Source organism: Canis aureus, chromosome 8, assembly GCF_053574225.1.
Source record: "Canis aureus isolate CA01 chromosome 8, VMU_Caureus_v.1.0, whole genome shotgun sequence".
Classification (NCBI taxonomy): domain Eukaryota; kingdom Metazoa; phylum Chordata; class Mammalia; order Carnivora; family Canidae; genus Canis; species Canis aureus.
This window is the reverse complement of record NC_135618.1, coordinates 62686952-62710791: the sequence shown is the minus strand read 5'-3', so window position 1 is coordinate 62710791 and position 23840 is coordinate 62686952. Positions and strand designations below refer to the sequence as shown.

Sequence of the window (23840 nt, the reverse complement as noted above, 5' to 3'; positions counted from 1 at the left end):
AGATAGTGAGGGAGAGCAGGAGCAGGGAGGAGAGGAAAAGCAGGCTCCCCACTGAGCAGGGAGCCTGACATGGGACCCTATCCCAGGACCCTGAGATCATGACCTGAGCCTAAGGCAGACACTCAACCGACCAAGCTACCCAGGTGCCATCACATATGTTTCCTTTAGATAAGATCCCAGGACCGTACAAAGAATTCCTGGCTGCTAATAACACGATGCCAGGATGAAACAGACCACAAATGGCATGGCATTGGAGGCATGTTGAAGTTGAGCCTCTCAGCAGCCCAACAAAGAAGTTACATAATTCCTCTTCTAGGAAGGGAGTCTTGTGGAGGTGGCTTACAGACAACGTGCTGAATTCTAGAAGAGCCACCCCATGAGGGTACTTGTTGATGCCCCACAACAGATGCTGTAGCTGATTTTAAAAAGCTGCTTTGTTTAACCACATGATCCCACGGTCCTGCTCCTGGGACTCTAACAGACACGTACACCCCGTGTTCACAGCAGCATAGTGGGGTCCATCACGGGTGAGTGCCAACAGCATGCGGTCTGTCCATACAGCGGGGCATCACTCAGTGTGAGAAAGAAAGGGAGTTCTGGCACCTGCTCCAACATGGGTGGGCCTTGTAGACACCAAACCAGATGCAGAAGGACCCACATGGGGACCCCACGCATACGAGGTCTCAGATCCACAGACACAGAGAGTAGATGGTGGGGCCAGGGCTGGGGGAGTAGGTGGGGTTAGTGTGTTACTGGGACGGAACGTTCTGGAGCCAGATCGGGGGACGGCAGCCCAGCAGCAGGAATGCACTTGGTGCCCTCAACTGGACACAGGAATGGTTAAGATGGCTAATTTTATTTTATGCATGTTTTACCACAATGAAAAAAACCCAAATGCCTTTGTTTAGCATTTCCCAATACGTGTGATTCAGGGCCCTTGAGCAGAGAAGCAGAACGCCTGACATCTCTGCTTAGTGCCCAGGGCAGCGAGCGCTGGGGCTGCTTTGCCCTCAGAGGCCCAGCGTGCCTCCTGCCCGCTTGTCCTGCCTCTGCTGCTCTTACCAGCTCAGGCGGCGGGATTTTAGCTGTGGCTGCTGCTTGCTGTCTGTGATAGGAAGATCGGGGCAGCCAGCACTGCCTGACTTCAAGAGCTTCTGTTCGTCAGCCCAGCTACGTGGGAACCTGGATCGCCTACACAGTGACATTGTTGTGGAATGGCAAGGGGACGGGTGTCTGAAACAGCAGCCTTTGGACCTGCAGGACGAGCGCCTGCAGAAGGAAGCCTGTCCATCCCTGTCCTCCCAGGAAACAGGCCTGGGTGCCCAGGTGGTGGCTGGCTGGCATCTCGTGGCCTCTTCGATGTCCCTGCCCTCATGTGATGAAGCTTTGGGAGGGCCCAGCCTGTGGACCAGAGCATGAGGTGGGCTTGTCTACTGGGCAGCTGAGCTAGGGTCCATCATAGTCAGTGACCACTCACCCACATCTGCTGCTCTCCACCCAGAATTTTGCCAATGCCACTACCCCCAAAGAGGGGGGCCTGTAGGGCAGCCCCCTTTTGGCAGCAGCTGACTGCAGGGGCCCAGGGTCTGGAGAAGGGTGCTGGCAGAGGGCACCGGGCTGGGGGCCTGCATGGCCGTCATCCAGCCCTCCTGACACAGACTGTCTTTCCTACCTCCCTGTAGACTGCTCACGAACCTCTCAGGACCAGTCCCCCTTGGGAGGACTCTGGAAGTCAGGGTGATGCCATGTGCTGTAATTGCCATGCTTACTGTCCTCTGTTTGCTGAATAGAGCCTCAAGTCAGGGACAGCATGCAGGCCACAGAGGCCTGTGTGGCAGGGTGAGGATGGCAGACAGACGGGTTGACACACTGACTGGCCTCTGCCGTCTGCATTCTCCTGGCCCTGTTCCCCCTCCTGACCTGAGTTGTAGTCCTCAGCTCCACACAGCACAGCCTCGGAATGTCCAGGGCGCTTGCCTGGTAGCTGGCAGAGCTTCAGGCCAGCGGGACACGAAGGTCTGCTGCCTGGTGCCCAGCTCAGACACAGGTCTGTCTGGTGGGGACCCTGTCATATTTGTGCAGAACTCACCAGCACTCTCTTCTCTCCCCTCCCAAGGTCCAGCCACTAAACCTCTCCATCTTTTGTTGAGTTGACAGGAGTCGCGGGTACCCATGGTAGAAACCCAAATTCAGAAGGGGAGCGGTTTTGTCAGCATTTGTTTCTACACAAACAACCGCGGCAGGGAAGGCACAAGAGCAGGGCCACAAGGGCAGTCCCTCTAGAACATGAGGACACCCCATAGCACTCTACAGTGTGTGGATGTGTAGTACAAGATGGGTGTCCCAAGTGTGAAGGGATTCCAGTATGTGACCTCCAGCTCTGACATTCTTGTGGCATCTGAGCCTCCTTACAGGGAAAGTGGATGAGGCCAGTGCTGATGGCCACCAGGGAGACCCTGTCCTGTGCCACTGCTCCTCTGCCCCTGCCCAGTTTGCCAATGGCTCTGGGAAGGCTTTGGGCCCTTGGACACGTGGCATTTTGACAGCCCAAGGGCTCTTCTGGAGAAGTGGTGGTCTGGGCTGCATCTGGCAGACATGAGTGATACCTGTCAGAATTGACTCTGGTTTTCACGCCGGCAGTCCTGGTGGACTCTAATTGTGTACTCAGCAAAACTGGTTTGGTTTAAGACTGCTTACATGTCTCCCTGCACACTTGGGTCAGTGAGCAGTAGTAGCATCCCCATTTGGTAGACCAGCAAACTGAGGCTCAGAGAGAGCATGACTTGGTTTCGTCTCAGATCCAGTACAGGGAAGTGCCACCTCCTGGGGCTTCTCCTAGAACCCAGAGGAGAGGCCAGCCAACAAGCCAGGCCAGGCCTCTGTGGTCAGGGCTGCGGGAGCTCCATCCCTGCATCCTGGGATGGCAGCATCTTTCCTCTAAATCCTGTGACCAAGCTGTTGGTTGTGTGGGCACGAGGGAGGGATGGACACCCCTGCTGGGCACTGTGACTCGGCCCCTCATCTGGCCACTCATCTCTAGGAGGAAGGAAGTGTTCATGTGCCGGTGGTGATGCCCTCAATGTTACCCTTCCCCCTGGAGCAACCCTGGAGCCACCCCAGTCTTGGCCCACATCCTGGATGCTAGGAGCCTCAGGTAGCAGCTTGCTCCAGTGCCCAAGGCCACCAGAGCCCTCCTTGCCAGTCCTGCCTGCCGCTTCTTGGAAACTTCACACCCCCCTGCCAGAGCTCCAGACCAGCACCATGGGGTGGTCTCTGAGCTGGGGCTGGCACGAGATTTAGCACGGTGACCTCCCTCTGGGTGTGACATCCAAGGAAGACCAGCATCCAGTCTGGCTGGACAAGGGTTCCCTCTGAGCCCCACTGTCCCTCATGGTCTTCCCCTGGCCAGCCACATCCATAGCCTGCCTTACTCACCTTTGTCACTTGCTTGTAGATGGATAAACCTGTCCTATTGCATTCTCTTGGCACTGGGTTGGAGGCGGGCATTGTGGTCACCTAGAGAGTGGTGTGAGAAGGGCCTTTCTGGTGTGCGCTGGCCTGGGCAGGTCCTATTCCCCCAGGCTTTGTCTTCCCTCTGCTGTGTTCCTGGAGCCACAAGGCCTTAGACCGGTGACCCAGGTCCTTCCATGGCTGCAGTGGGTTGTCCCTTCAGAGCTGGCCACATGGCACTGGACACAGTGTGCACACAAACACCTGTCATCAATCAGGACAGCCTGCTGAGAGGTGGCAGGTCACATACATGTGTTTGCTTTCCAAGGGAGCCTTGGCCACAGGGAATGCTGAGTGCCTAGCTTCTGTCCTGGGGGACAAGGGGAATGGAGATGGGGACCAGGCCTTGGCCGTGTTGGGCCAGGGGCAGGCAGACTGTGCTGCTCTGTGTGAGCCCAGCTACTGCTCCCACACTGTTCACCTGTGGCTAGTACAGCATCCCATGAGGTCCTACTCTGGAGGACAAGGCCTGCCCAAGGCCTCAGAGCCAGGGAGCATCCCTGGGAGCTCACTAAGCACTCATTGAGAACCTGGCTTGCTCCCACTGCCCATGAGGCAGAGGGACGAAAGACCAGCACCTGAAGGACCTGCCCAAGGTCACATAGCTCCTGAGCAAAGGGAGCACCAGCCCTGGGCCTGCTCAGAACACATCCTACAGGCTGAGGCTCAGCAAACAGCAGAAGCCAGGGAAGCCAGGGAAGGGAGCTGTGTTCCCCATCTAGGAAGTCTGGCCCTGGCCCTGACCTGGGACCCAGCGGGTACCCCTGCGGCCCTCCACTCTCCTACCCAAGCTGTGCTTCCTTCAGTTGGGAGAGATATTGATTGAGCTTTGAGGCCAAATGATTTATAAATATGCATGAGGACCAGCACCTATTTGTGCTGTTTAATTCTCCCTGCGTCTCCACTTCTTCCAGCAGGGCCTCTCGGTATGCACGTCAGGCCCGGGTGACAGGCTCCCTTCCTCTCGGCCATGGGCCGAGGGGCAGCCGGTTCCTCGCCTGGCCATCCGCAGCACGTGCAGCGGCTCCAGGGTTTTGCTCCCTGTGCAGGCTTGTGAGCACTTGGCCCAGAAAGTCCTCAGGGATGGCGGCTCCTGCCCCTCTTTCTTCTGCAGATGGGAAAGGGCTAGCTCAGGTTGAGGGTAGATGGGCCACAGCTGCTGCCGGCCACCCCCCTCCCTGTGGGATTAGGACGCTGGTGCAGTGGGCCTGGATGCAGAGGGAAGCGGCCATTCTTCCAAGCTGGCATGGAGTCAGGGCAAAAGAAGAGAATCCATGCTGTGGAGCCGAGGCGTGAGTCTCCAGGCTCTGGGGGGCGAGTGGGGCACACACTGTGGCCCAGCCTCATCTGACGCACTGCTGGTCTTCCGAGAAATGGGGGGCAGATGCCCACCGTGGCTCTGGCCACCCCATGCCTGGCCCTGATCTTTTGCCTCGACTAGGTCATTCTTCAGCAGAAGCACCAGCTCCCGCTGTGAGTGACACAGGCACGTGTGGTTAGGAATTGCAGCATCACGTCTAAGGAAGCCCAAAACTTTTCCTTTTGAGATTCTTGTCAGTACCGCCAGTGTCTCAGCTGTGAATCAAACAAGGCGACAAATTGTTAGTAGATTACAGCCATTAACCCTTTCTTCCTCAGAGCCACCACCTCGCAGCAGGTTTCAGCAGAGTTGTCCGCTCTGTCTGCACATCAGACGTGCCAGCCCCCGATGGCACGGTGTTCCTGCTCATGGGGACAGCTCCTGGCTTAGATATTAGTGATTAGGACCATTCAACAGGCACTCCTCTGCCACGCCCAGGAGCCTGCCCTCACCCCTGGGCAAGAGGCCAGCAACAAAGTGGTTACACAAGGCGTGGCGTGTTGTGCGATACATGCAGCCCTAAGAGGGGAGGGAGCTCAGGAGCAGCTCTTGGCACTGCGGGGTCACTGACTCCTCTCAGTGGGTCCTTATGGAGCAGGCACTGTGGGTGAGGCACCGGCTTCCCTTCACTGGTCTGGGGGACGCAATGAAGCCTTGTCCTTCCTCAGGGGGCCCCCGCCTGCTGGGAGCATCTGTGGAACTCACTCCGGGCCTCCCTGGTGTCCAACAAACCACACTGCCCACATAGAAGCAGAAGGATGACCTCCTTGTACCAAGAGGGGGCGGTGTAGCAGGCAGAGCCCTATGGGCACGCTGCCCAGCCACATGGTCCTGACACGTGGGTCTGCCTCTACCTGCCCAGTGGGTGCTCTGTTAGGGTGTGGGGGGATGCAGAGAAGGATGGGGGCTGCATAATATCCTAGGATGACCACGGTACCCGTGTCTAGTTTGGCTGGGCCTATGGGTGGCTGCCATGGGAGCCAGTCCACTCTGGCCCCTGGGAAGACAGCACCTGGCCACCTGGTCTCTGTGCTCCCCAATTCCACACAGACTCCCAGTGGGGGATCCCACCTGTACCAGCCAGCTTCATTTCCCCTCACCTCTTCCAGCCTTTGGCTTTCTGAGCCCAGTGTGGAAGGTTCCAAGTAGTAGGCACTTACAGCAAGCCTAGGCCTCAAGGCATTGACACTTTATCTCAGGTACTCAGCCTGTGCACCCCCATCCCAGCTTCCTCCTGACTGACCAGGTCTCACTGTGAATGCTCCAGCACCTGGCCAGTTGAGCAGCAGGGGAGTGCGGCTAAGAAGCAACTCCTAAAATTCTGCTAGGACCCAGGCTGCCCTGTGCCCCACCATGCGGTCTCAGCCCTGTTCTGCATGTGCCAGGTACCCCAAGCAGATGTGTGCCAAAGACCCAGATGAAACAGGCCTGAGCAGACTGGCCTGGCTCCTGCTGGATATCTCTTTAGGGAGGGCAGTCAGCAGAACCAGAAAGCAGAGCTATGCCCTCAGGATGGGGGCCTGGCAGTGTGTAGGGTCTCGGGGTAGCACGTCCGGGCAGCTGTGGAGACTGCAGGAGCCCTGAGAGCATAGCTCTTGGGCGGGGGGGGGGGCCGTACACAGGAACTGGTATGAGAACATGAGGTCTGGGAGCATCACTCAAGGGTGTCTGATCAGCCACGGAGGCATGGAGGTGCCCTGGAGGCTGAGGTGTTGCGGCCTGGCAGCCAGGCAGGGGTGCATCCTGAGGCCCTGGGGATGGATAGCCTGTGGTTGCTGCCATCAGGGTCCGGACTTGGCTGGACAGCTGAGGGATGCCCGGCCAGAGAGGGGTGCTCCCCCCACTCCTCTGGCTGGCTGCAGGCTGGCGTGGAAGTTGGGCGGCCTCCTGGCAGGCTCAACAGGAAACAGGCACACCATGGGGCCTGCACCGCACCCAGCACACGTTCCCTTACCCAGCCCAGACCTGCTCTCCCTTCTGGGTTCCAGCTCTCCATCCCAGCGCTTTCCTTTCTTCTTTTTTGAAACAGCTTTATGGGAATACAATTTACAAACTACATACTTAAGCTGTTCAAAATGAAGAGCAATTTGGTGGTTTTGCTGTACTCACTGATAGCATACCACTTTCAGCAGCTCAGAAACCCGTCCCAGGCCCTCCACTGCCACTCCTCTGTCTCCTGCCCTGTGGCAGCCACCGGTCAACATGCCATCTGTCTGGGGGTTCCTGTTGTATGTGTTCCTCTGTGGGGGGCTTCTCTTACTGAGCGTCATGTGTCCAGGGACCATGTGTGTTGTTGTGGGTGCCACTGTGTGGACTCCTCACATTTGTTCACTCACTTACCAGCCGATGGATGTCTGAGTTTTTTCCGCCTTTGCTCTGTTAGGAATAATGCTGCTGTGAACGTTTCTTCGTGGGCACAGATTTTATTTCTCATGGAGGTGGAGGCCTTTACCATGGTGGCTGCACCATTTTATGTCCACACCAGCCGTCCACGGGGGCTCTTCGTCCTCTCCGCCCATGCCAACATTCGTTACCTGGTGGGGACTTTGGTTTCCATTTCCCTGATGAGTGAGGACATCAGCTTTGGGCATCTTATCAGACTTACTAGTTTTTGTCTCTTCCTTGGTGGAGTGTGTAGCCAGATCCCTGCCTATCTTTGAATCTGTTATCTGGGTCTTGTCACTATCGAGTCACCGTTCTGGGTACTAGTGTATACTAGATGTGCAACTCACAGATGTTTTCTCCCATTCTCCTGTTGTCTTTCCCTCTTCTTGATGGTATCCTTTGAAGCACAAAGGTTTTCACTGTGATGACATTTGCTTTATACATTTTCTTTTTTTCTTTGTTTTTAGCATCCTATCCAAGAATGTGTGGCCGAATCCAGTGTCTTGGAGGCCTGCACTCACATTTTCTTCTGAGACTTGTAGTTTTAGCTCATACTCTTACATGGTTGAGTCCATTTTTACATATGGTGTGAGATAGGGGTCCAGCTGCACACTTCTGCTGTGGATGTCCAATGATGCCAGCCCTGCATACCAAAGGACTCTTCCCTACTGAGTGGTCTTGGCACCTGGCAGAAAATCTTTGGCTGTAGACACAACGCAAGGGTCTCCTTGGGTGACTTCACCATCTGTCCAAGGGCCAGGACCACTCTGCCTTGGTCGCCAGCACCTTGTAGTATGAGTGGGTGGGTCTTCCTGCCATCCTCCTCTGCAGGACTGCTGGCTTTTCAGGATTATTCAGAGTCCCTTGCAATGCCATGTGAATGTTAGAAGCAGCTGGGATTGGGGTGATGGAGACGAAGGGCACGTGTACTCCAGCTGGGGCATGGTCATTGTCACATGCTGTCCTCCAGTCCGTGGATGCTTATTTCCAACTTCCATCCCTGCCAGCGCTGTCTGCTCACCATTGTTTTCCGTGTGCTTCGGCTTGGCTCAGTGGGCTGGGGACAGGAAGGGGCTTAGGCTACTTCTCCTCCATCCTGGCACCTGGCACCCTGGAAGCTGGCTTCCAGACTGGCCTTGGTGCCGCCTGCCACACATCACACAGCTCATCCCCATGGGAGGACCTTCCTCCTCCTCCTCCTCTTCCTTCTCCTCCTCCTACTTTCCCCCTCAGATTCTTCCCACCCAAGGTCAGCAAACCAGAGCTAGGTTCAGCTGGCTGCTGGTTTTGGCAAACCTAGTGATGCCCATCTGTTTACGTATATCTGTATTTGACCCCGTTCAATGGTGGCAACAGAGGCTGGGTGGCCCACAAACCTAAGTATTTACTTTCTGCCCATTTGCAGAAAAGGATTGCTGGCCCACACAGTAACCATCTCCAGAAAACATAACAGTGACCCACCAGTCCTCTCCTGGGACCAGTTGGCCCAAGGGAAGGAGCCTCGCCTGCCTCAGGCCTCAGGGCCCCAGGCCTCTGTCCCCTGACCCGCTGTCTACCTCTTTCCCCAAAATGAGGGTTTTGTAAGGGACGGAACATGATCACAAGTCGGGCAGAGCAGGGCCTGCACCTTGACCCAGGGCTTCTGCGTGGGGCAGCACCTTGTCCCTTGTGCTAGGATGTGGGTCCTGACCCCCACAACAGTGGGAGGGCCTGGGGCTACCCGCCTAGGGCTGGCACCTGCCTTTGCCCCAACTGGCTGTGGGTCCTCCCACTGTCACTGTGGTGACCAGGTGGGAACATAACCCCTTGGCAGAATCCCAGAGACATGGCCCCGGGGCCTTCCGAGGAGACTGCCACCCACCTGATGGGGGCCAGGCTGCCCATCTTGTTCCCCTCGTAGCCTCCTCTAGAGGCAGCATCAGTTCCCTGTTGCTTTGTTACAAACACCCCCAAAGCTTAGTGGCTTAAAACAGCAGCCACCTTGTTCTTGTGGCATCTGAGTGAGTCTGTGCTACTCTTCTCTGGACACTATCTCCAGCTATCACCAGGTGGACCCACCAGGAGGCTGGAAGAGCCAGGGAGGCTCTGTCGGTGTCTGCATGCAGTCTCTGGTATGTCAGAAGAGGGCAGGCTGGATGTGCACACCTACAGGCTGAGGGGGCTGCACAGGGAGGATTCAGGGAGCAATGGGCCCCAGACACAATCCAGAACCTTCCTGCTGCAGCTGCTTGTCTGGAGAGGGGACCAGGCCCACAGTGGATCTTCACACTTGGGAACACCTCCCGAGGAGCAACCTGCCCCCAACTGTGGGAAGAAGGAGCCGGTTATGCCCGTGGGTGCGTTTCTGTCATGTCCTCGCATTGGTCCCAGAAATGGAGCACCAGCGTTGGATGCTAATCCTCAGGCAGAAACAGAGCATAGTCAGAATGGCGCCAGCAGACTATGCCTTCAGGCTCGCTTGTCAGTTTGACCATGAAGAGGAAAGAAGCCAGGTGGGCTCAGATGCCCAGGATTGATTTGCCACAGGCTGCACTCACAGGGCACGTGACATCCTCACAGCCTGATTTCTGCCTGGTTGGGGTGCTTGCTCCCTAAGACCCAGGGCTGGCAGGCTCCATGCTGCCTGCCCCCCTCCCCAGCCAAGCAGTACTGGGGGCAGGCTGGACAGTGGATGGCTGGCTGTGCTGGGCCATCCCCAGCCTCTATAGACCCGTCACAGTGCAGGGACGAACCTGGGGGTGTGGGCAATAGCCCCCATCCATGCCCCAGGCCCTCTCAGCAAGGCCTCCCAGCTCCCTGGGCTGTCATTCTCTAGCAGAGTCAGGGATGTGGCCCAATCTGTCCCACCAGGTCTTCACAGCTCCACACAGGATGGAGGGAATGGGCAGAGGCCAGTCCCACCTACGCCCTGGGAGTCCAGCTGCAGCCCCCACATCAGCTCACAGGTGGCCTCTCTCCTGAGATGCCCCAGAGACCTACTCTCTCCTTTGCTCAGTGTTTACGTGCTTCAGCCACTGCCCCCCACACTGAAGAAATAGTTCACATCAGCACAGAACTTAAGTCTACAGGGGACTTCAACATATGTCACTCTGTCGGTCCTCGACGTTTGTGAGGGGTGCGTTACCCATATTTCCCAGGTGAGGCACCTCAAGACTGTGGTGAGTGGTATGGCCAGCAGCAAAATTCACCCTGGCGCTGGCCGCAGGTACCTGCGGGTGCCCTCCCTGTGACACAGATGCCCCACTTGAGGTGAAGTCCAGGCCACGGGGGAATCTGTGTTCCCACATGGCAATGGCCTTAGTCACTGCGCTCTTCAGTCAGCCTTTCCGGGCTTCTCAGGGAGGGCCAGGTCAGAGGTCATCCCAGCTAGGACACAGTGGCTGGCCAGTGATCACCGTCCAGGGCAGGTAATGATCCTGCTCTCTGTGGTCAGACTTGTGTGGAGCAGGAGCTTTTGTAGCTCATCCCCAAACTGGGGAGATAACTTGCTATAGCCTAATGGGCTTGGGCACCCACCCCACAGAGCCATCCTCATGGTAAACACCAGGGGTGGAGGCCTCGCTACCCCTAGACTGCTCAAGTTGACCCTGTGGATCACAGTCATTTATCCGACTCATCAAACCCTCATCCAGCCTGTAAGAATTTCCCCGCTTGGGTTCCTCCCTATCTGCTCTCATCTGGCTAAGCCCTGCTGGGCCCCTGAAACCCCCTTGCACACGTTTTCTGTACCTTCAGTTCCCATCAAGGGGAAGACCTCCCCCTAGAAAACAGGCCACTCGTTAACCTGTGATCCTAGGAGGGAACAGCGGTTCTCCATCCTGCCCATGTGGATTTGGCATCTTCATGACAGGATCCTTGCTGTCCAGGCACAGGTCTCCTGACTCACCCTGCACCTGCCTCCCTGCGTGGCCCCCCAGTGTGTCGGTGATAGCATCCTGTCTGGGGCCCAGGAGAGTGTCTGCTCTGGCCAAGGGAAGCAGGGGGCCCAGGCCTGACCTGTCTTTGTGCTTATATTTTTGAATGGTTGAAGGAAGAGTGGCATTTGGGGACACGTGAGTGGTGAGAGTCGGGTCTGTGTTATGGTGTGGCTCACAGCTCATTCCTGGGTGCCCAGCACAGATGCGAAGCAGGCTGGTGGGTGGAGGCATGTGACCGTGAATCCTGCCGCATCTGCTCCCTGGCCCTTGCACTCCCTCCATGTGTGCCCCTTGCCCCCAGCCCACAGAGGCCCAGGAAGCAAGCTGCCAGCCTGTCTGCTGCCACCGGGCCTCTGCCCGGCTGCATGGGGCAGATGGATTTCACACACTCGGTTATCTTTCTTAGACTGTTAAAATTGGAGGGAGTAATCCAGCCCCAGAGTCTGTGATTCAGCTGGAGCTATAGGATGTCTCTTTATCCCTTGAGGTTTTTACAGGGTCCTCAGAAACCAGTAAGGAGCCCCGAGCCTTCCCCAGCAGGCTCCTCAGGGCAGCCACCCCCGCCTTCCACTGACTGCAGGTGGCTTCTCTGTCTCTCTCTTCCTTTCTCTCTCTTCTGTCTCTCTTGCTCCTGCCCTCTCTTCGAGGTGACGCCAGAGGACAGGGGCCAGCGGGGTCATGGCTGCTGACCTGCAGCTCTGGCTGAAGCCGGCATCTCTGCTCCCCGCTCTCTCCCCTGTCCCCTTGTGGGCCACCTTCCCCTGTGCCCATTACCTGGAAGGTATTTTACTTTCCTACTGCTCCTTCCGCCATCCCCTTTTTCCTCCCCTTTCAAGACACACTCAAGGGTTCTGAGCTGGCAGCTGGCCCCTCCCCAGGCTGTGGTATGCTTCAGTAACACGGCAGGATCTCACCTGGCAGCCCAAGCTCCCATGCTGGTCCTGTCACACTTAATGTATCCACAGCCAGCCTCCTTCCTGAGGGAGTGGGATGACCTGAGTAAGGGCTGCCCCCCCCCCCCCCAATCCATTCTCCCTGGAAGTGAGAAGAGAAACATGTGGGCAGGAGTCACAAAGGCAGTGGGAGATGGGATTGTTGGAGAGAAGAGGGCACATCACTGCCTATCGAGTGGAAAGGAAGATAGGCTGTGGTTGTTCCACTGGCCTGGGGTTCCCCCTTACAGAGATGGGCTGGAGTCTCAGGCCAGGAGCCTCCTGCTCGTCTGCGCAGGGGACACTGGCCTCCCAAGGCACCTGGCGGGAGGGAGACCCCAGGCCTGCCCCAGTGGATCTTGGGCCTTCCTCAACATAGTGGCTGTTCTCTGCACTGGCAGACCCTGAGGCCTTTGAGACGGCCCACTCTCTCCCTTGCCCTGTGGTGGCCCCATCCTTGTCAGGGAGGCCACAGAGTGACAGCCAGAGATGTGTGGTCCTTGCTATGACCCCGCAAACATGCCTCCCAATCACAGAGGCAGCAGTGTCTTCCAGGTGGGACGTCTCCTGATGCCTGAGTCCTCAGTAGCCATCTTCTCCATGCAGGGCACAGGGTGTCAGGAAAGCTTCCTGAGCAGGGGGGTGGGGGGTGGGGTTGGGGGGAGTGAGGAGCTCTGACCTGCTCCTACCCTGCCTCTACTTGCTTGAGGAGGAGCAAGTTGTTCAGACAGCCTCCATGCTTGTCCACAAACTGGGGCTGCTCTCAGCAGATCTGAGAACACGAGGGACAAGAGGTAGGACCCCACCCCCTGAGACTGGCACGGGGTCATTGAGGTCTCAGTCAGACCCCACAGGTGAGGGAGGCCCAGCAACACCAGGGCAAGGGTCTCCAGCCCCCCTTCCCCTTGGGGTTCTCTGACCTTCATACGTGTGTATCTAAGTCTGTACATTATGTGCCCATCTGTGTGTGTACGTGTGTGTATGTGTGTCCGTCGACATACATGTGTGTACATGTGTGTATATGTGTATGCAATGCACTGGATGTGCCTGTGTACTGTGAGCATGTGTGTATACACGTGTCTGCATTCGTGTACGCAGACGTGGGTTTTACATGTATCTAGTGCACACATGTGTGTTCATATGAGTGCACACCTGTCTGCACATACATGCGTATGTGTTCTTGGGTGTGCACGGGTACCTGTCCTCTCTCCTGAGCATGAATGAATCTCAGTAGAATTGAGTATTACTTCCCTGTGAGTGTCTGGAGAGTCCTATGTCCAGGTGCACCTTTCCATCACAGCCAGAGGGCAGGACACCAGAAGTGAGTTTTCCTTAACGGGCCATGCTAGTAACCAGCATCCAGAGCAGGGAACAGCATCACGAACACCTCAGAGTCCTCGTTTGGCCCCAGCCCTAAGTGGACCCCGTGACCTCCGAGGCAAAGAGCAGTGTGGCCTGCTTCTGTGGGATGTGCTACTACAGCGTGTGCTCCATTGTGTCAAACTTGTCATGTGTTTTGTGCCTGCAGATGTGCATTCCCATAGACGTGTGGTCTTCCACGTGGGGACCACACACAGTGTTCGATGGGCCTGAACTGTGGGGTGTGCTGTGGGCCATGGACAGTGCTGATTCCCGGTGGACATTTGTATAAGACTCCAGGTCACTGGCCATAGGATGCACACACTCTCCCCAAGAAGACACACTGCCGAGTGGGTTTCTCAGGGCAGCCGTGCCAGTTCCTGCTCTCAGCAGTACGAGCTCTGGCCACGCTCTACCCTTGATGCCCGGTGTCTTCTATCTGTTGGGTGTTGGCAGGGCGTCTCGGGAAGAACACGAGTATCTCACTGCTGTTTATATTGGCATCCCTCTGACGATTAATTTGAGCTTTGTTTCCTGCTTTGTTGGCTTTTTAGACACTTCTATGAAGTGTTCACATTTTTTGCCCATTTTAAAAATTGAATTATCCTGATTTTGTCTTGTTTGTTTGTGTGAGTTCTTTATGTATTCAGGGCATGAGTCCCATGTCAGGTTTCATATTTTAAATGTCCCCCTCTGCCAGGTGCCTTTTCACTCTCCACGAATGGAAGGTCTTATTTTCTCTGAGTCCAGCGTGCTGATGTGTTCACATTTGGCCAACACCTTGGAACCTGCTTCAGGAACTTCTGTCTGCCCCAAGGACATGATGTTCTCTTATATTTTCTTCTAACACTGTTTGTGGTTTTACCTTTGCTTATAAATTTGCCATCCTTTAGGCATGGGTGTGTGTGTGTGTGTGTGAGGTCTTGGTGATCTGGGCATCCCGTTGACCCCACACCATTTACTGGTCATCACTGCTGCATCGTGGCATCTGCCAGGTGGTCCCGCCTCCGTGCTCGCCTGCCACAGGCTACATGACTTGTCAGGGCCCCGGGACAGTCTGACATTTTGGTTCATTCCCCACACACCTGCTGAGCACGGCATAGATGTCGGGCCTCACTTGGTCTCTGGCAGCACTGCAGAGCTGACCTTGTTTCCCTGGGACAGACGGGCCTTTTCCCCAGTTTTATCCATAATTGCCCAAACTGGAAGCAGCCAAGGTGTCCCTCAGAAGTAAACAGATTCACAAACTGGTGCGTCTGTATGAGGGAATGTTAGCACTAAAAAGAAATGAGCTAGCGAGCCATGTGTTGGATATGTTGGAGCCTTTAGTGGATAGTGCTAAGTGAAAGAAGCCCATTTGAGAAGACTCCAGCTAATGATATTCTGGAAAAACCAAAACTATGGAGGTGGTGAGAATGGAGCCAGGGCCAGGACACATGACTGTACCTTTGTCAAAACCCACTGCATCTAACAGTGCACGGTGAACATTGATAGTGTACATAATTTCAACATCATTCACCAACCAGGTCAGGGCCTACGGTGGACTCCCTAGTGTGAGAGAATCACCTTCACATGCTTGGAACAATGCCTCAAAGTGGGACTGGGGCTGACCTCAGTAGCAGGAAGTCGAGAGCTGAAACCAGAGGCACAAGGGCCTGTACTTACCTGCTGCATGTGGATGCTAGACCAATAACCAGGTATGGAGGTGGGCATCCACGTGAACATGTGTTTAGTTTAAAATAGATACAAGTGGTTGCATTTGCAGGTAGGTTCACTAGGTGAGCAAGGTCAGTGTCCACATTGGTAAGTCATTGGCAGCCAGGGCCCTTGCAGTGGTCCTTATGGGGACATGGGGCATTGCCCTGGGGGGACTCTGAACTCTCTAAACAATCTTTCTCTAAGTTTTGTGTTGTATCTTAAATCTGTGGACCTTGAGCAGCAGAGCGTTGGGAGCAAGGGCCCCCAGCCATGAGAATATTGGACAGTAGTGTTTGAAAGTATAGTGCTTTGAAGATGTCCCACATGGTTTACTTCTACAATTGTTGTGTAAGATGACAGAGGGACTCGTGTGTCCCAAGCACCTGCAGCATTCTGAAGGGCCTTCTAGTGGGTTTTTCCAGGTTTTCTCCCCCAGCCATTCCTTACCACTCCTTGAGGAGAGTGATGGCACCATCTCCTTATTGATCAGGGCACAGAGACCTGGGGAGGGGGCAACAGTCCCTGGCCTCATGCTCAGGTGTTAAGGCACCCCCGTCCATCACAAAAGCCTCACAGCTTCGGTCCAGGCCCTGCTGACCTGCCCTGTGGTCCTGCAGGGCAACTACGACCAGAGCAGAACCAAAGTGCTGCACATGAGCATGAACCCAGCCAGCGTGGCAAAGCAGCGGCTCCGCGAAGACCAGGCCCGGCTGCAGGAGGAGTGCGAGCAGCTACGGGAGCTTGTGCGCGCCCTGGAGCGTGGCGGCCCGGTCCCTGCCAACCTGGAGGCTGCTGCAGGTCTGCCTTCATCCAAGGAGGTGGCAGGTAGGCCCCTCACCCCTGCATCTGTCTGCCATCTCATGGGCAGGGGCCCCCAGGAGGGCCCGGGACTGAGCACCCTGTGGGCTACAGGTCATGGCAGGAAGTGACTCCAGCAGCATGGAAGCGAGTAGCTGAACTCTTTCCAGCCCCCCTCACACAGATTAATGCCATTTTTCGGTTTATACGGGTCCCATTAATCATGAAGCGATCCAGCAGTCCGTGGAAATGGAGACCATCTTTCACGGGTCTAAGTACCTTTCACAGAACCCAGAGCCTGCACGCAGAGGCCAGCTGCGGCATAGGGTGAGTGCAGATGGGGAAGCTGCCTTTTCCAATACAGGCTTCTCCCATACCCTGCAGCCCTGTAAACCAGGGTAACAGTCCCTGAGCACTGCTGTTCCCACCAGCCCTGTGCTGGAACTGCCCTGCCAGCCCAGGGAAAAGTGGCCCCAGCAAAGGTGGGAGTGTCTGGGCAGGCTGGGCCAGCTTGCCCGGGGTCACTGTGCAGGGGGAGGGCCGTGAAGAAGCCAAGCTGGGGCGGTGGGGGTGGGGTGCTCTGGAGAGGTGCTCCTGCCTGTCCCTTCCTGGCCTAGTTCTGGCAAGGTCACTGGGCCATCCGAGTTGGAGGGCAAGGTGGCTGTTTCCTTGACATTTCCCTCCTGCATTCCTGAGTTGCTCTTCCTGAGTGAAGACCCTCCCGACGTCCTTTTCACGTGGGTCCTCTTATTCCCATGGGGGGACAGGGTGCTAGCCACCTCGTCTCCCTTCGCTATGCCAAGTCCTGCCTGGAACTTGTCCTCCACATGTAGGGGATCTTAGATGCAGCCCCCTCCCTGTCCTGTTTACTTTTCCCTTCGGCCTGACCTGGGGTAAGTCTTTCTCAAAGCGCCTGAGGCCAGCGGGCACACTATAGGAGGTTGGAGGGTTTTGTTTCTTCATTTTTAAGGGAGACATAAACCAACGGAGGCTCCTGCAGCAAACTGGGAATCGGGAAAGGTGGTGGGTGGGTGGCTGGAGGATGGGCATCGGTGGAGCCAGGAGCCCCCTAAACCCCGGGGGTGGGAGGGTGAGGGCCCTGCGGAGGGTATAGTAAGAGGTCTTGACTCCCGGATCTTCCACCTAGCACCATGCAGGAGGCAGAGGCCTCTTCCCCATCAACGATGGAAAGAGGGAACAAAACCAAGGTCATTCTCTTAGAGCCTGAGTCCCAAAGAGCAGGCCCCATGCTAGCAGTGCCTCCCCAGGAACTTGTTAGGGACCCAGGATGTTGGGCTCCATGTCAGGCCCACAGGGCGTCCCCGGACAGAAACACTGGAACCAACACAGAGGCAGTAGCCAGGGATGCCTAAGACCTGCCCACACCCCCAGCCCACCCTTCCCTCCCCTCACCCACCACAACACCCTCTGGGTGTTGTCCCGTCAAGGAATCTGACACAGGAGGCCTCCCAGACTGCCAGGCATGTCCCCAGTGGGACCCAGAGAGCCCTCTCCACCTTGAAGCAGAGCCCCAGGACTATCAGGCCCCAAGGGCGACAACAGCACAAGTTGGCAGAAACCTTTGAGGGATTGTACACGAATGTCTTCAGAGACAAAGGAGGATGTGTTACTTTAAAAAATGCTTCAAAGAGGAAACACATGACCTTTTGGAAGTTAAAAACACCAAAAGTAAAGTGAAGCTCTCAACAGAAAACTTAGAACATTGGGAGGCTATATGTGAGCAGGAGAGCAGAAGGCCAAATGAAGGCAGGAGGGGTGTGGGGCATCTGTGGTTGGTCTGGTGGCTTCAGGAGACGGTGGGGGCCCAGAGCACTCGTGGCTGGTGGGGGAGGGCATGCTGGGACGTGTCATCCTGAGACTTCTGAACGCAGGGAAAAGGGGACCTGTAGCTCCCGGAGAGGGAGAAAATAGGCTACACTGTTCTCAGCCACAGCTGGGGAGCGAGAAAGCCACTGCCAAGGGCCAGGCTCCTGGGGCCTGAAGGACCTGATGGCCGCTCACTGCGAGCCCCACACCCAGGCTCATCTGAGGGAGGAGTTCTGTTCCGTTTCTGATGTGTAACATCCAGAAAATCCTGCCTCCATATCTCTTCTCTCACAAAGCCAGTGGAGGATATGCTCCTATGAACGAGGGCAGGAACCAGGGAGGAAGATGTGTATGCGGGAGCCCAAGCGCCAGCTCCGGAGGATAAGGAGGACCCAGGACAGTCTGTCCGGGAGCAGCCAGAGCAGGTTGAGACTGGTCAGAAGGTTCTGGAACTGCTTCAGATAGATGAGGTTGCAGAATGTAGTGTCCAGTGTCTTGAGAGATGGTGTAGACCAGAGCTTTCCTCACCTGTGTGCCTGACTTGCAGCTTATGACTCTCACTGAACGGTCAGGGTACTCCAACGTGGGCACCCTGCAGGGAGCTTTGCCATATTGGTCATGAGTACCCAGAAAGCAAAGCCACTGGGAAAAGAGGAAAGCAAGGGAAGTAGAACGTGTGGGGGAGAAAATCCTGGTGTCCTGCCTGGTCTGGCCCGAGTGGCTGCAGTCAGGACAGTGTGGGGTCTCCCGGCATCACATCCTGGGAGAAGGCAGAGGGCAGTAGGTGCTGACTAAGCTGTCTGACCCAGGACCCCCGACACTGTTGTGGTTCCTCCACAAGCTGGCTTCGTACTGAAGTAACCAGCCTGTTGGTGGAGTCGATGCCCCAAGGGAATAGGAGACACCCTTGTCTCTGCCACTGGATTCTCTAAGTCCTGTGCGTGTAGAGTTGGCAAAAAAACAAAACCCAAATGTGTGCAAGTCAGGCTTGTGAAGATGAGTGAGTGCCAGCTCCACCGAGGCACTGGGGCTGGTCCTCGGAGATGGAGGCCAGAGCCTCACTTGGGAAGCTCATGGACCTGGGGTGGGGGGCTGCCCAGTGCCAAGAGGTCCTGTGCTGGACCCAGTGGCTGGCTAGCTGACTGGGAGTGTGCGTGGGAAGCAGGGGGTCACCACATCCCTCCTCAGGGCACGAGGTGACCATACCGTTGCCAGAGCAGGAGGAGGTCCAGGAAGCTCAGTGGGAGATGAGAACCTCCACTGGGTTTGCAACGTGTGGTTGCTCACGGCCTCTCACCAGATGTTTGTCTTGTGTTTGCAAAAGAAACAGGTGAGGCCATGTGGCAAGTGTCGTCGTGGGATCCCAGCCCCAGTCAGTAGCCTCAGCCCTAAGGGGGCATGTTAGAATAGCCAGGTGCCTCATGGATGGCACTTAAGTGCCCAGGTAGACAGCTGGCAACAGCATTGCTGAATGGATGATGGGCACACAGATGGAGCATGGGGATCAGATGCTGGCCTCTCCAGAGGCCAAGGTCATTTCTTTATGCCTGCAAGGCTCAGGGCTGTCAGCACACATGCCCTCCCCGGGCCTCCTGAGTCATCTCTGGTGCACGTGGCTGCAGCAGCATGGGGCTAGGCTGCTGGGCTGTGACCTGTGACCTCTCACCCCTACCCGTTGCAGAAGCCTCAGCACTTGTGTGCCCCTGACCAGAGTGTCTGGGTACCCCAAAGACATGCCCCAGAGAGTGAGGCCCCAAGGGCCTTCCAGCCACCAACAAATGCCCCCGGGTCTTGTAGGCCAGCCTGCCCTGCCACCTCTGAGTGAGCAGCCAAGCTTGCCCTGGTCTGGCCTCCAACGGAAGGCCAGAGATGAAGCAGAAGACAGACAGGGGCACCCCGCCCTCAGGTACCCCAGGGTTGGCACAGGCCGACAGACCTTGTAGGAATGTGGCCAGTTCCTTTGCAGGTGACAGAGAGGGTGCTGACGGTCCAGACGGGTCCTCGTCTGCTGCACACAGCTCACAGGTAGATCAGGTACCCCATGGCAGGCAGCGGGGGCTGGGCCTCCTAAGGAGAGCTGCTTTGCAGAACAGGAAGAGGAGGTCCCCTCTGGCTAGCCAGGACAGGGAAGGGGAGCAGCCACCCACCCTTGCCAGCTGCTCTTGGGCTTCTGAGGGGAGAGCTGCGCTGAGGTTCTTGTGCATCTTTGACAAAAGAATTGCTGAAGGCCCCACAGCAAGGGCCCAGCCCCTTGGGTGGGCGGAACCATAAATCCCCCACCCCCACTCTTGGCTCCTTGCGAGGCCCCCTGCCAACCCGGGCTGGGCCAGGGAGATTATTAATTACAGCTTAATTAGGTGATTCGTTAATATTGAGATAACTAAATCTTGACAGCACCACAGTCAAAGTGATGGAGTTTATCACTGCCTGGCTGTGTGGGTGCAGCCGATCCCAATGTGTCCCTGGTTGGGGCAGGGTAGGGGGTGTCTAGCGCTCCTCCTTGGAGCCCACCCGCTCTGCCTGGGGGAGTGGACTGGAGCACAAAAAGCAGCTTTCTTTTTCCCTTAGCCACTACATCCTCTCTGTGGAATCGTAAAGAGCCTCCTCCCTGCTTCAGCCAGTGCTGGCTCAGCTGGCAGGGTGTGGGAAGGCCACGGGTCGTGGGCCAAAGATGGACTATGTAGGTACTGGGAGCAGTGGGTGGCTCCAGGAGGCACAGGCTGTCTGAATTTCTGCCACGCCCGTGCCCTCGGGCAAGGTAGCCAGCCACCCCACACGTCCACTGGCTCATACATATGTGAAGGTATGGTGCCAGCACAGAGGGGACAGGGTGGGCTCGCCGTGGCTCCCCAGGCTGGGGCACACCTCCCATTAGCTGGCAATGCTGGGTGCCTGCTGGACCTACAGGTGTCAGCAGGGCCTGTCCCTGCCCTTAGGACAGAGGGAGAGAAGAACTGGGGAATCAGGGGGCTCAGAGGAGATTCTTGGTGCAGAGGGCCGAGGGAAGCGCAGACTGTGGCAGCTGGGCAGCTTCCCCAGGCCAGGGCAGAGGGCCTCAGCTGAGCTTTGTGGGCCAAGTAGGAGGGGAGAAGGGCCAGTGTTCCAGGTGGGGGTCACCTGAGCTGCCCCCCGCCCACACCACGTGGGCCCAACCCTGTGTGGGGCCGCAGCAAGCGCTGCCTTGCATGATGCTGGCAAGGAGCAATCTGGGTAGAGAAAGAAGACCCAACATGCTCAGAGAATCCAGGGAGCAACATGGGGTCTCTCCAGCCACCTCTGACCCCCCACCCCAAATGAGCTCTCCCATTGTCCCCCAAGGTGGGCACTGGGAGCTTTCCTGACCCACCCACCCTGCAGAACAGCCTTCACCCACCAGGCCTGGTGGCAGGCAAGAAGAGAGGGAGGGCCTGGGTCTGAAGCTGCTGGCCAGTGCCTGAGTAGCACATACTCAGGATGGATCTGAAAAACACCACAGAGGCCTTTAAATAGCAGACATCGAACCTGAGCTTACAGAACGGGGTCAGATGCACCCAGATACCCTGGATACTGTGGATACTGAACTGCTGGAGACAGGAAACCACCACGCAGGGGCCTGTGGGAGCATTAGCCCATTCTCTTGGGGCACGTTCCTGGCAGGAACTGCTGGGTCCCTGGGTTTCCTAAAAACTAGCCACTGTCCCACAGTGTCGGCATGTGGCCCCTGGCCGTGTGTCCCCTCAGGCACCACTGCTACAGGGGTGATTCTCCTGTGTGTGCAGTGCAGTGTCTCCTGCCCTACCTGACACTTCCCCACTGTTAGAAGAAGAGTGCCTGCGGCATCCTGGCTGTCCCTGCATCCTCTGGGGTAGGTCTCTGTTCCAGTTTCTCCCTTTATTGGATTGTTTTCTTTGTATTGAGTTCAGGGGGTTTCATTTCCTAGCAGTGTCCTTCTCCGAACAAACATTTTTCATTTGCGCTTGGATGGTGTATTTTCCTTTCACGGGCATATGACTGGAGCACCCTGCTGACCCAAGGTCAAGACACTTTTTCTCATGTTTCCTACCAAGAGTTTTCTATTGACACAGTTAAATCTGGGACCAGTTTAGAGTTGAGTTTTGCATATGATGTGAGGTTTAAGTTGAGGTGATTTTCGAGGGGGGTCCATGTGAACATCTGATGTTCCAGGGTTAGCTGGGAAAAGCATATTGTGTCTCCATGGAGTGACCCTCGCCTGGGGTCACACCTGCCGGCTGAGTTATGTGGACAACCTCCTGCACCCTGTCTTCCGTCTCTCTGCCCTACTCATCTGTTCCTTCATTGCTGTCACACATCATCCGTGCCATAAATCCTGAAACTTGCACCTCCTCTTCATGAGCACCTTGCCAGTTCCCGTCCCATTGCCCTTCCATATAAATATCTCATTCAGCTTGTCTTTATCTATAGAAATCCTGCCAACACTTTTATGGGCATTCTATTACATCTGCAGATCAGTTTGGGGTGAACGGTACCTGTAGGTGGTGAGTGTTTCTACCCAGAACACGATGGGTCTCCCCTGACTCAGGCTTCCTTGGGTTTCTTTCATCAGCAGTTGGTTCCTTATTCCCTGCACAGAAGACACCCATGACGTGCTTTGTTAGAAAAGTGTTTAAGTGTTAAAGTGTTTCCTTGTTTTTTTAATTCTTGGAGGGGTGTGTGTGTGTGTGTGTGTGTGTGTGTGTGAGTGATTACTGTTTCTGATTGATCTTTTTTTTTTTTTTAAGATTTTTTTTATTTATGAGAGAGAGAAGGCACAGACACAGGCAGAGGGAGAAGCAGGCTCCGTGCAGGGAGCCTGACGTGGGACTCGATCCCGGGTCTCCAGGATCAGGCCCTGGACCCAAGGCGGCGGTAAACCGCTGAGCCACCGGGGCTGCCCTTGATCTTGCTTTTTTTAAAAGTATGGTTGGTCTTGTGTAACCTCACAAAACTCACCTATCGATTTCAGGAGGGTCTTGTTTTAATTTTGTTCATTTTGTTCTTTGCAGTTGTGGCATTTGTGAGTAGGGGCTGTTTTATATTTTCCTGTAAAACTTGGGTGCCTCGTGTTCTTGCCATCCTCCCTGGCTGGCACTTCAGCGCAGTGCTGAATGCTGGTGAGTGATGGCATGCCGGGCTTGTTCCTCCTCTCTGGGGGGCATTCAGTCTGTCCCCACTGCCGGAGCTGCAAGCTATGTGTAGATGCCTTTTGTCAAGTTGAAGAAGTCCCCTCTACATATGCTGAGAGTGCTTACCATGTTGGATATTGAATTTCATACATCCTTCTCTGGATGAGATATGTACTTAATTCCTTAGACTGTCAGCATGGAGGATTGCTTATGAAAGCAATTTGATTGCTTTGATTTCAAACCAGCCTTGTATTCCTGGAATAAATTCCCCTAGGCTATGGTATATTCTTCCATTTTATGTGTAGTGTTCCCCCCAACACACACAATTTATATATTGAGACCCTCATCCCCAGTGCAATGGTGTTAGGAGATGGGTTTTGGGGAGGTGACAAGGTCATACATGTGGGGCCCCCGTGGATAGGACCACTGCCATCAGAAGAGACCCAGAGCACTCCCTCACCTCTTCCACCATGTAAGGATACAGTGAGAAGACACTGTCGTGAGCCAGTAACTGGACCCTCACCAGACCCCCGCATCTGCTGGCACCTTCATCTCAACTAGCTCATGCTGATAAGCCACCCAGTCTTTGGCGTTCTCTAACAGTAGCCTCTGTGGACTAAGACCATAGGAATGTCACATTATCTGGTTTTTCTCCGGTGAATTGTGGTAGTTTGTGAGTTTTTGTAGGAATTGGTCCTTTATGTCTAAGTTGTAAAATTTATCACAGGAATTATTTGTACTATTCTTTCACTAATTTTATTTTTATTATTTTTTTAAGATTTTTTTTATTTAAGAGAGAAAGTGGGAGAGAAAACATGAGCAGAGGGAGAGGGGAGGATGGGCAAAGGGAGAAGCAGACTCTCTGCTGAGCAAGACCCCCCCCCCCACACACACACACACGTGGGGCTCAGTTCCAGGACCCTGAGATCAT

At 55.6% G+C, this 23840-nt stretch overlaps 1 protein-coding gene across 10 annotated transcripts in view; it reads left to right on the top strand.

The window, feature by feature from the left end:
• Positions 1-23840, top strand: part of MAD1L1 (mitotic arrest deficient 1 like 1) — a 346832-nt gene that overhangs the window by 257008 nt on the left and 65984 nt on the right. For all 10 annotated transcript variants that reach the window (XM_077907541.1, XM_077907542.1, XM_077907543.1 and 7 more), the window contains one exon: positions 15779-15986. In XM_077907541.1, coding sequence (XP_077763667.1) covers positions 15779-15986 — 208 coding nt within the window. The remainder of the gene's footprint in view (positions 1-15778; positions 15987-23840) is intronic.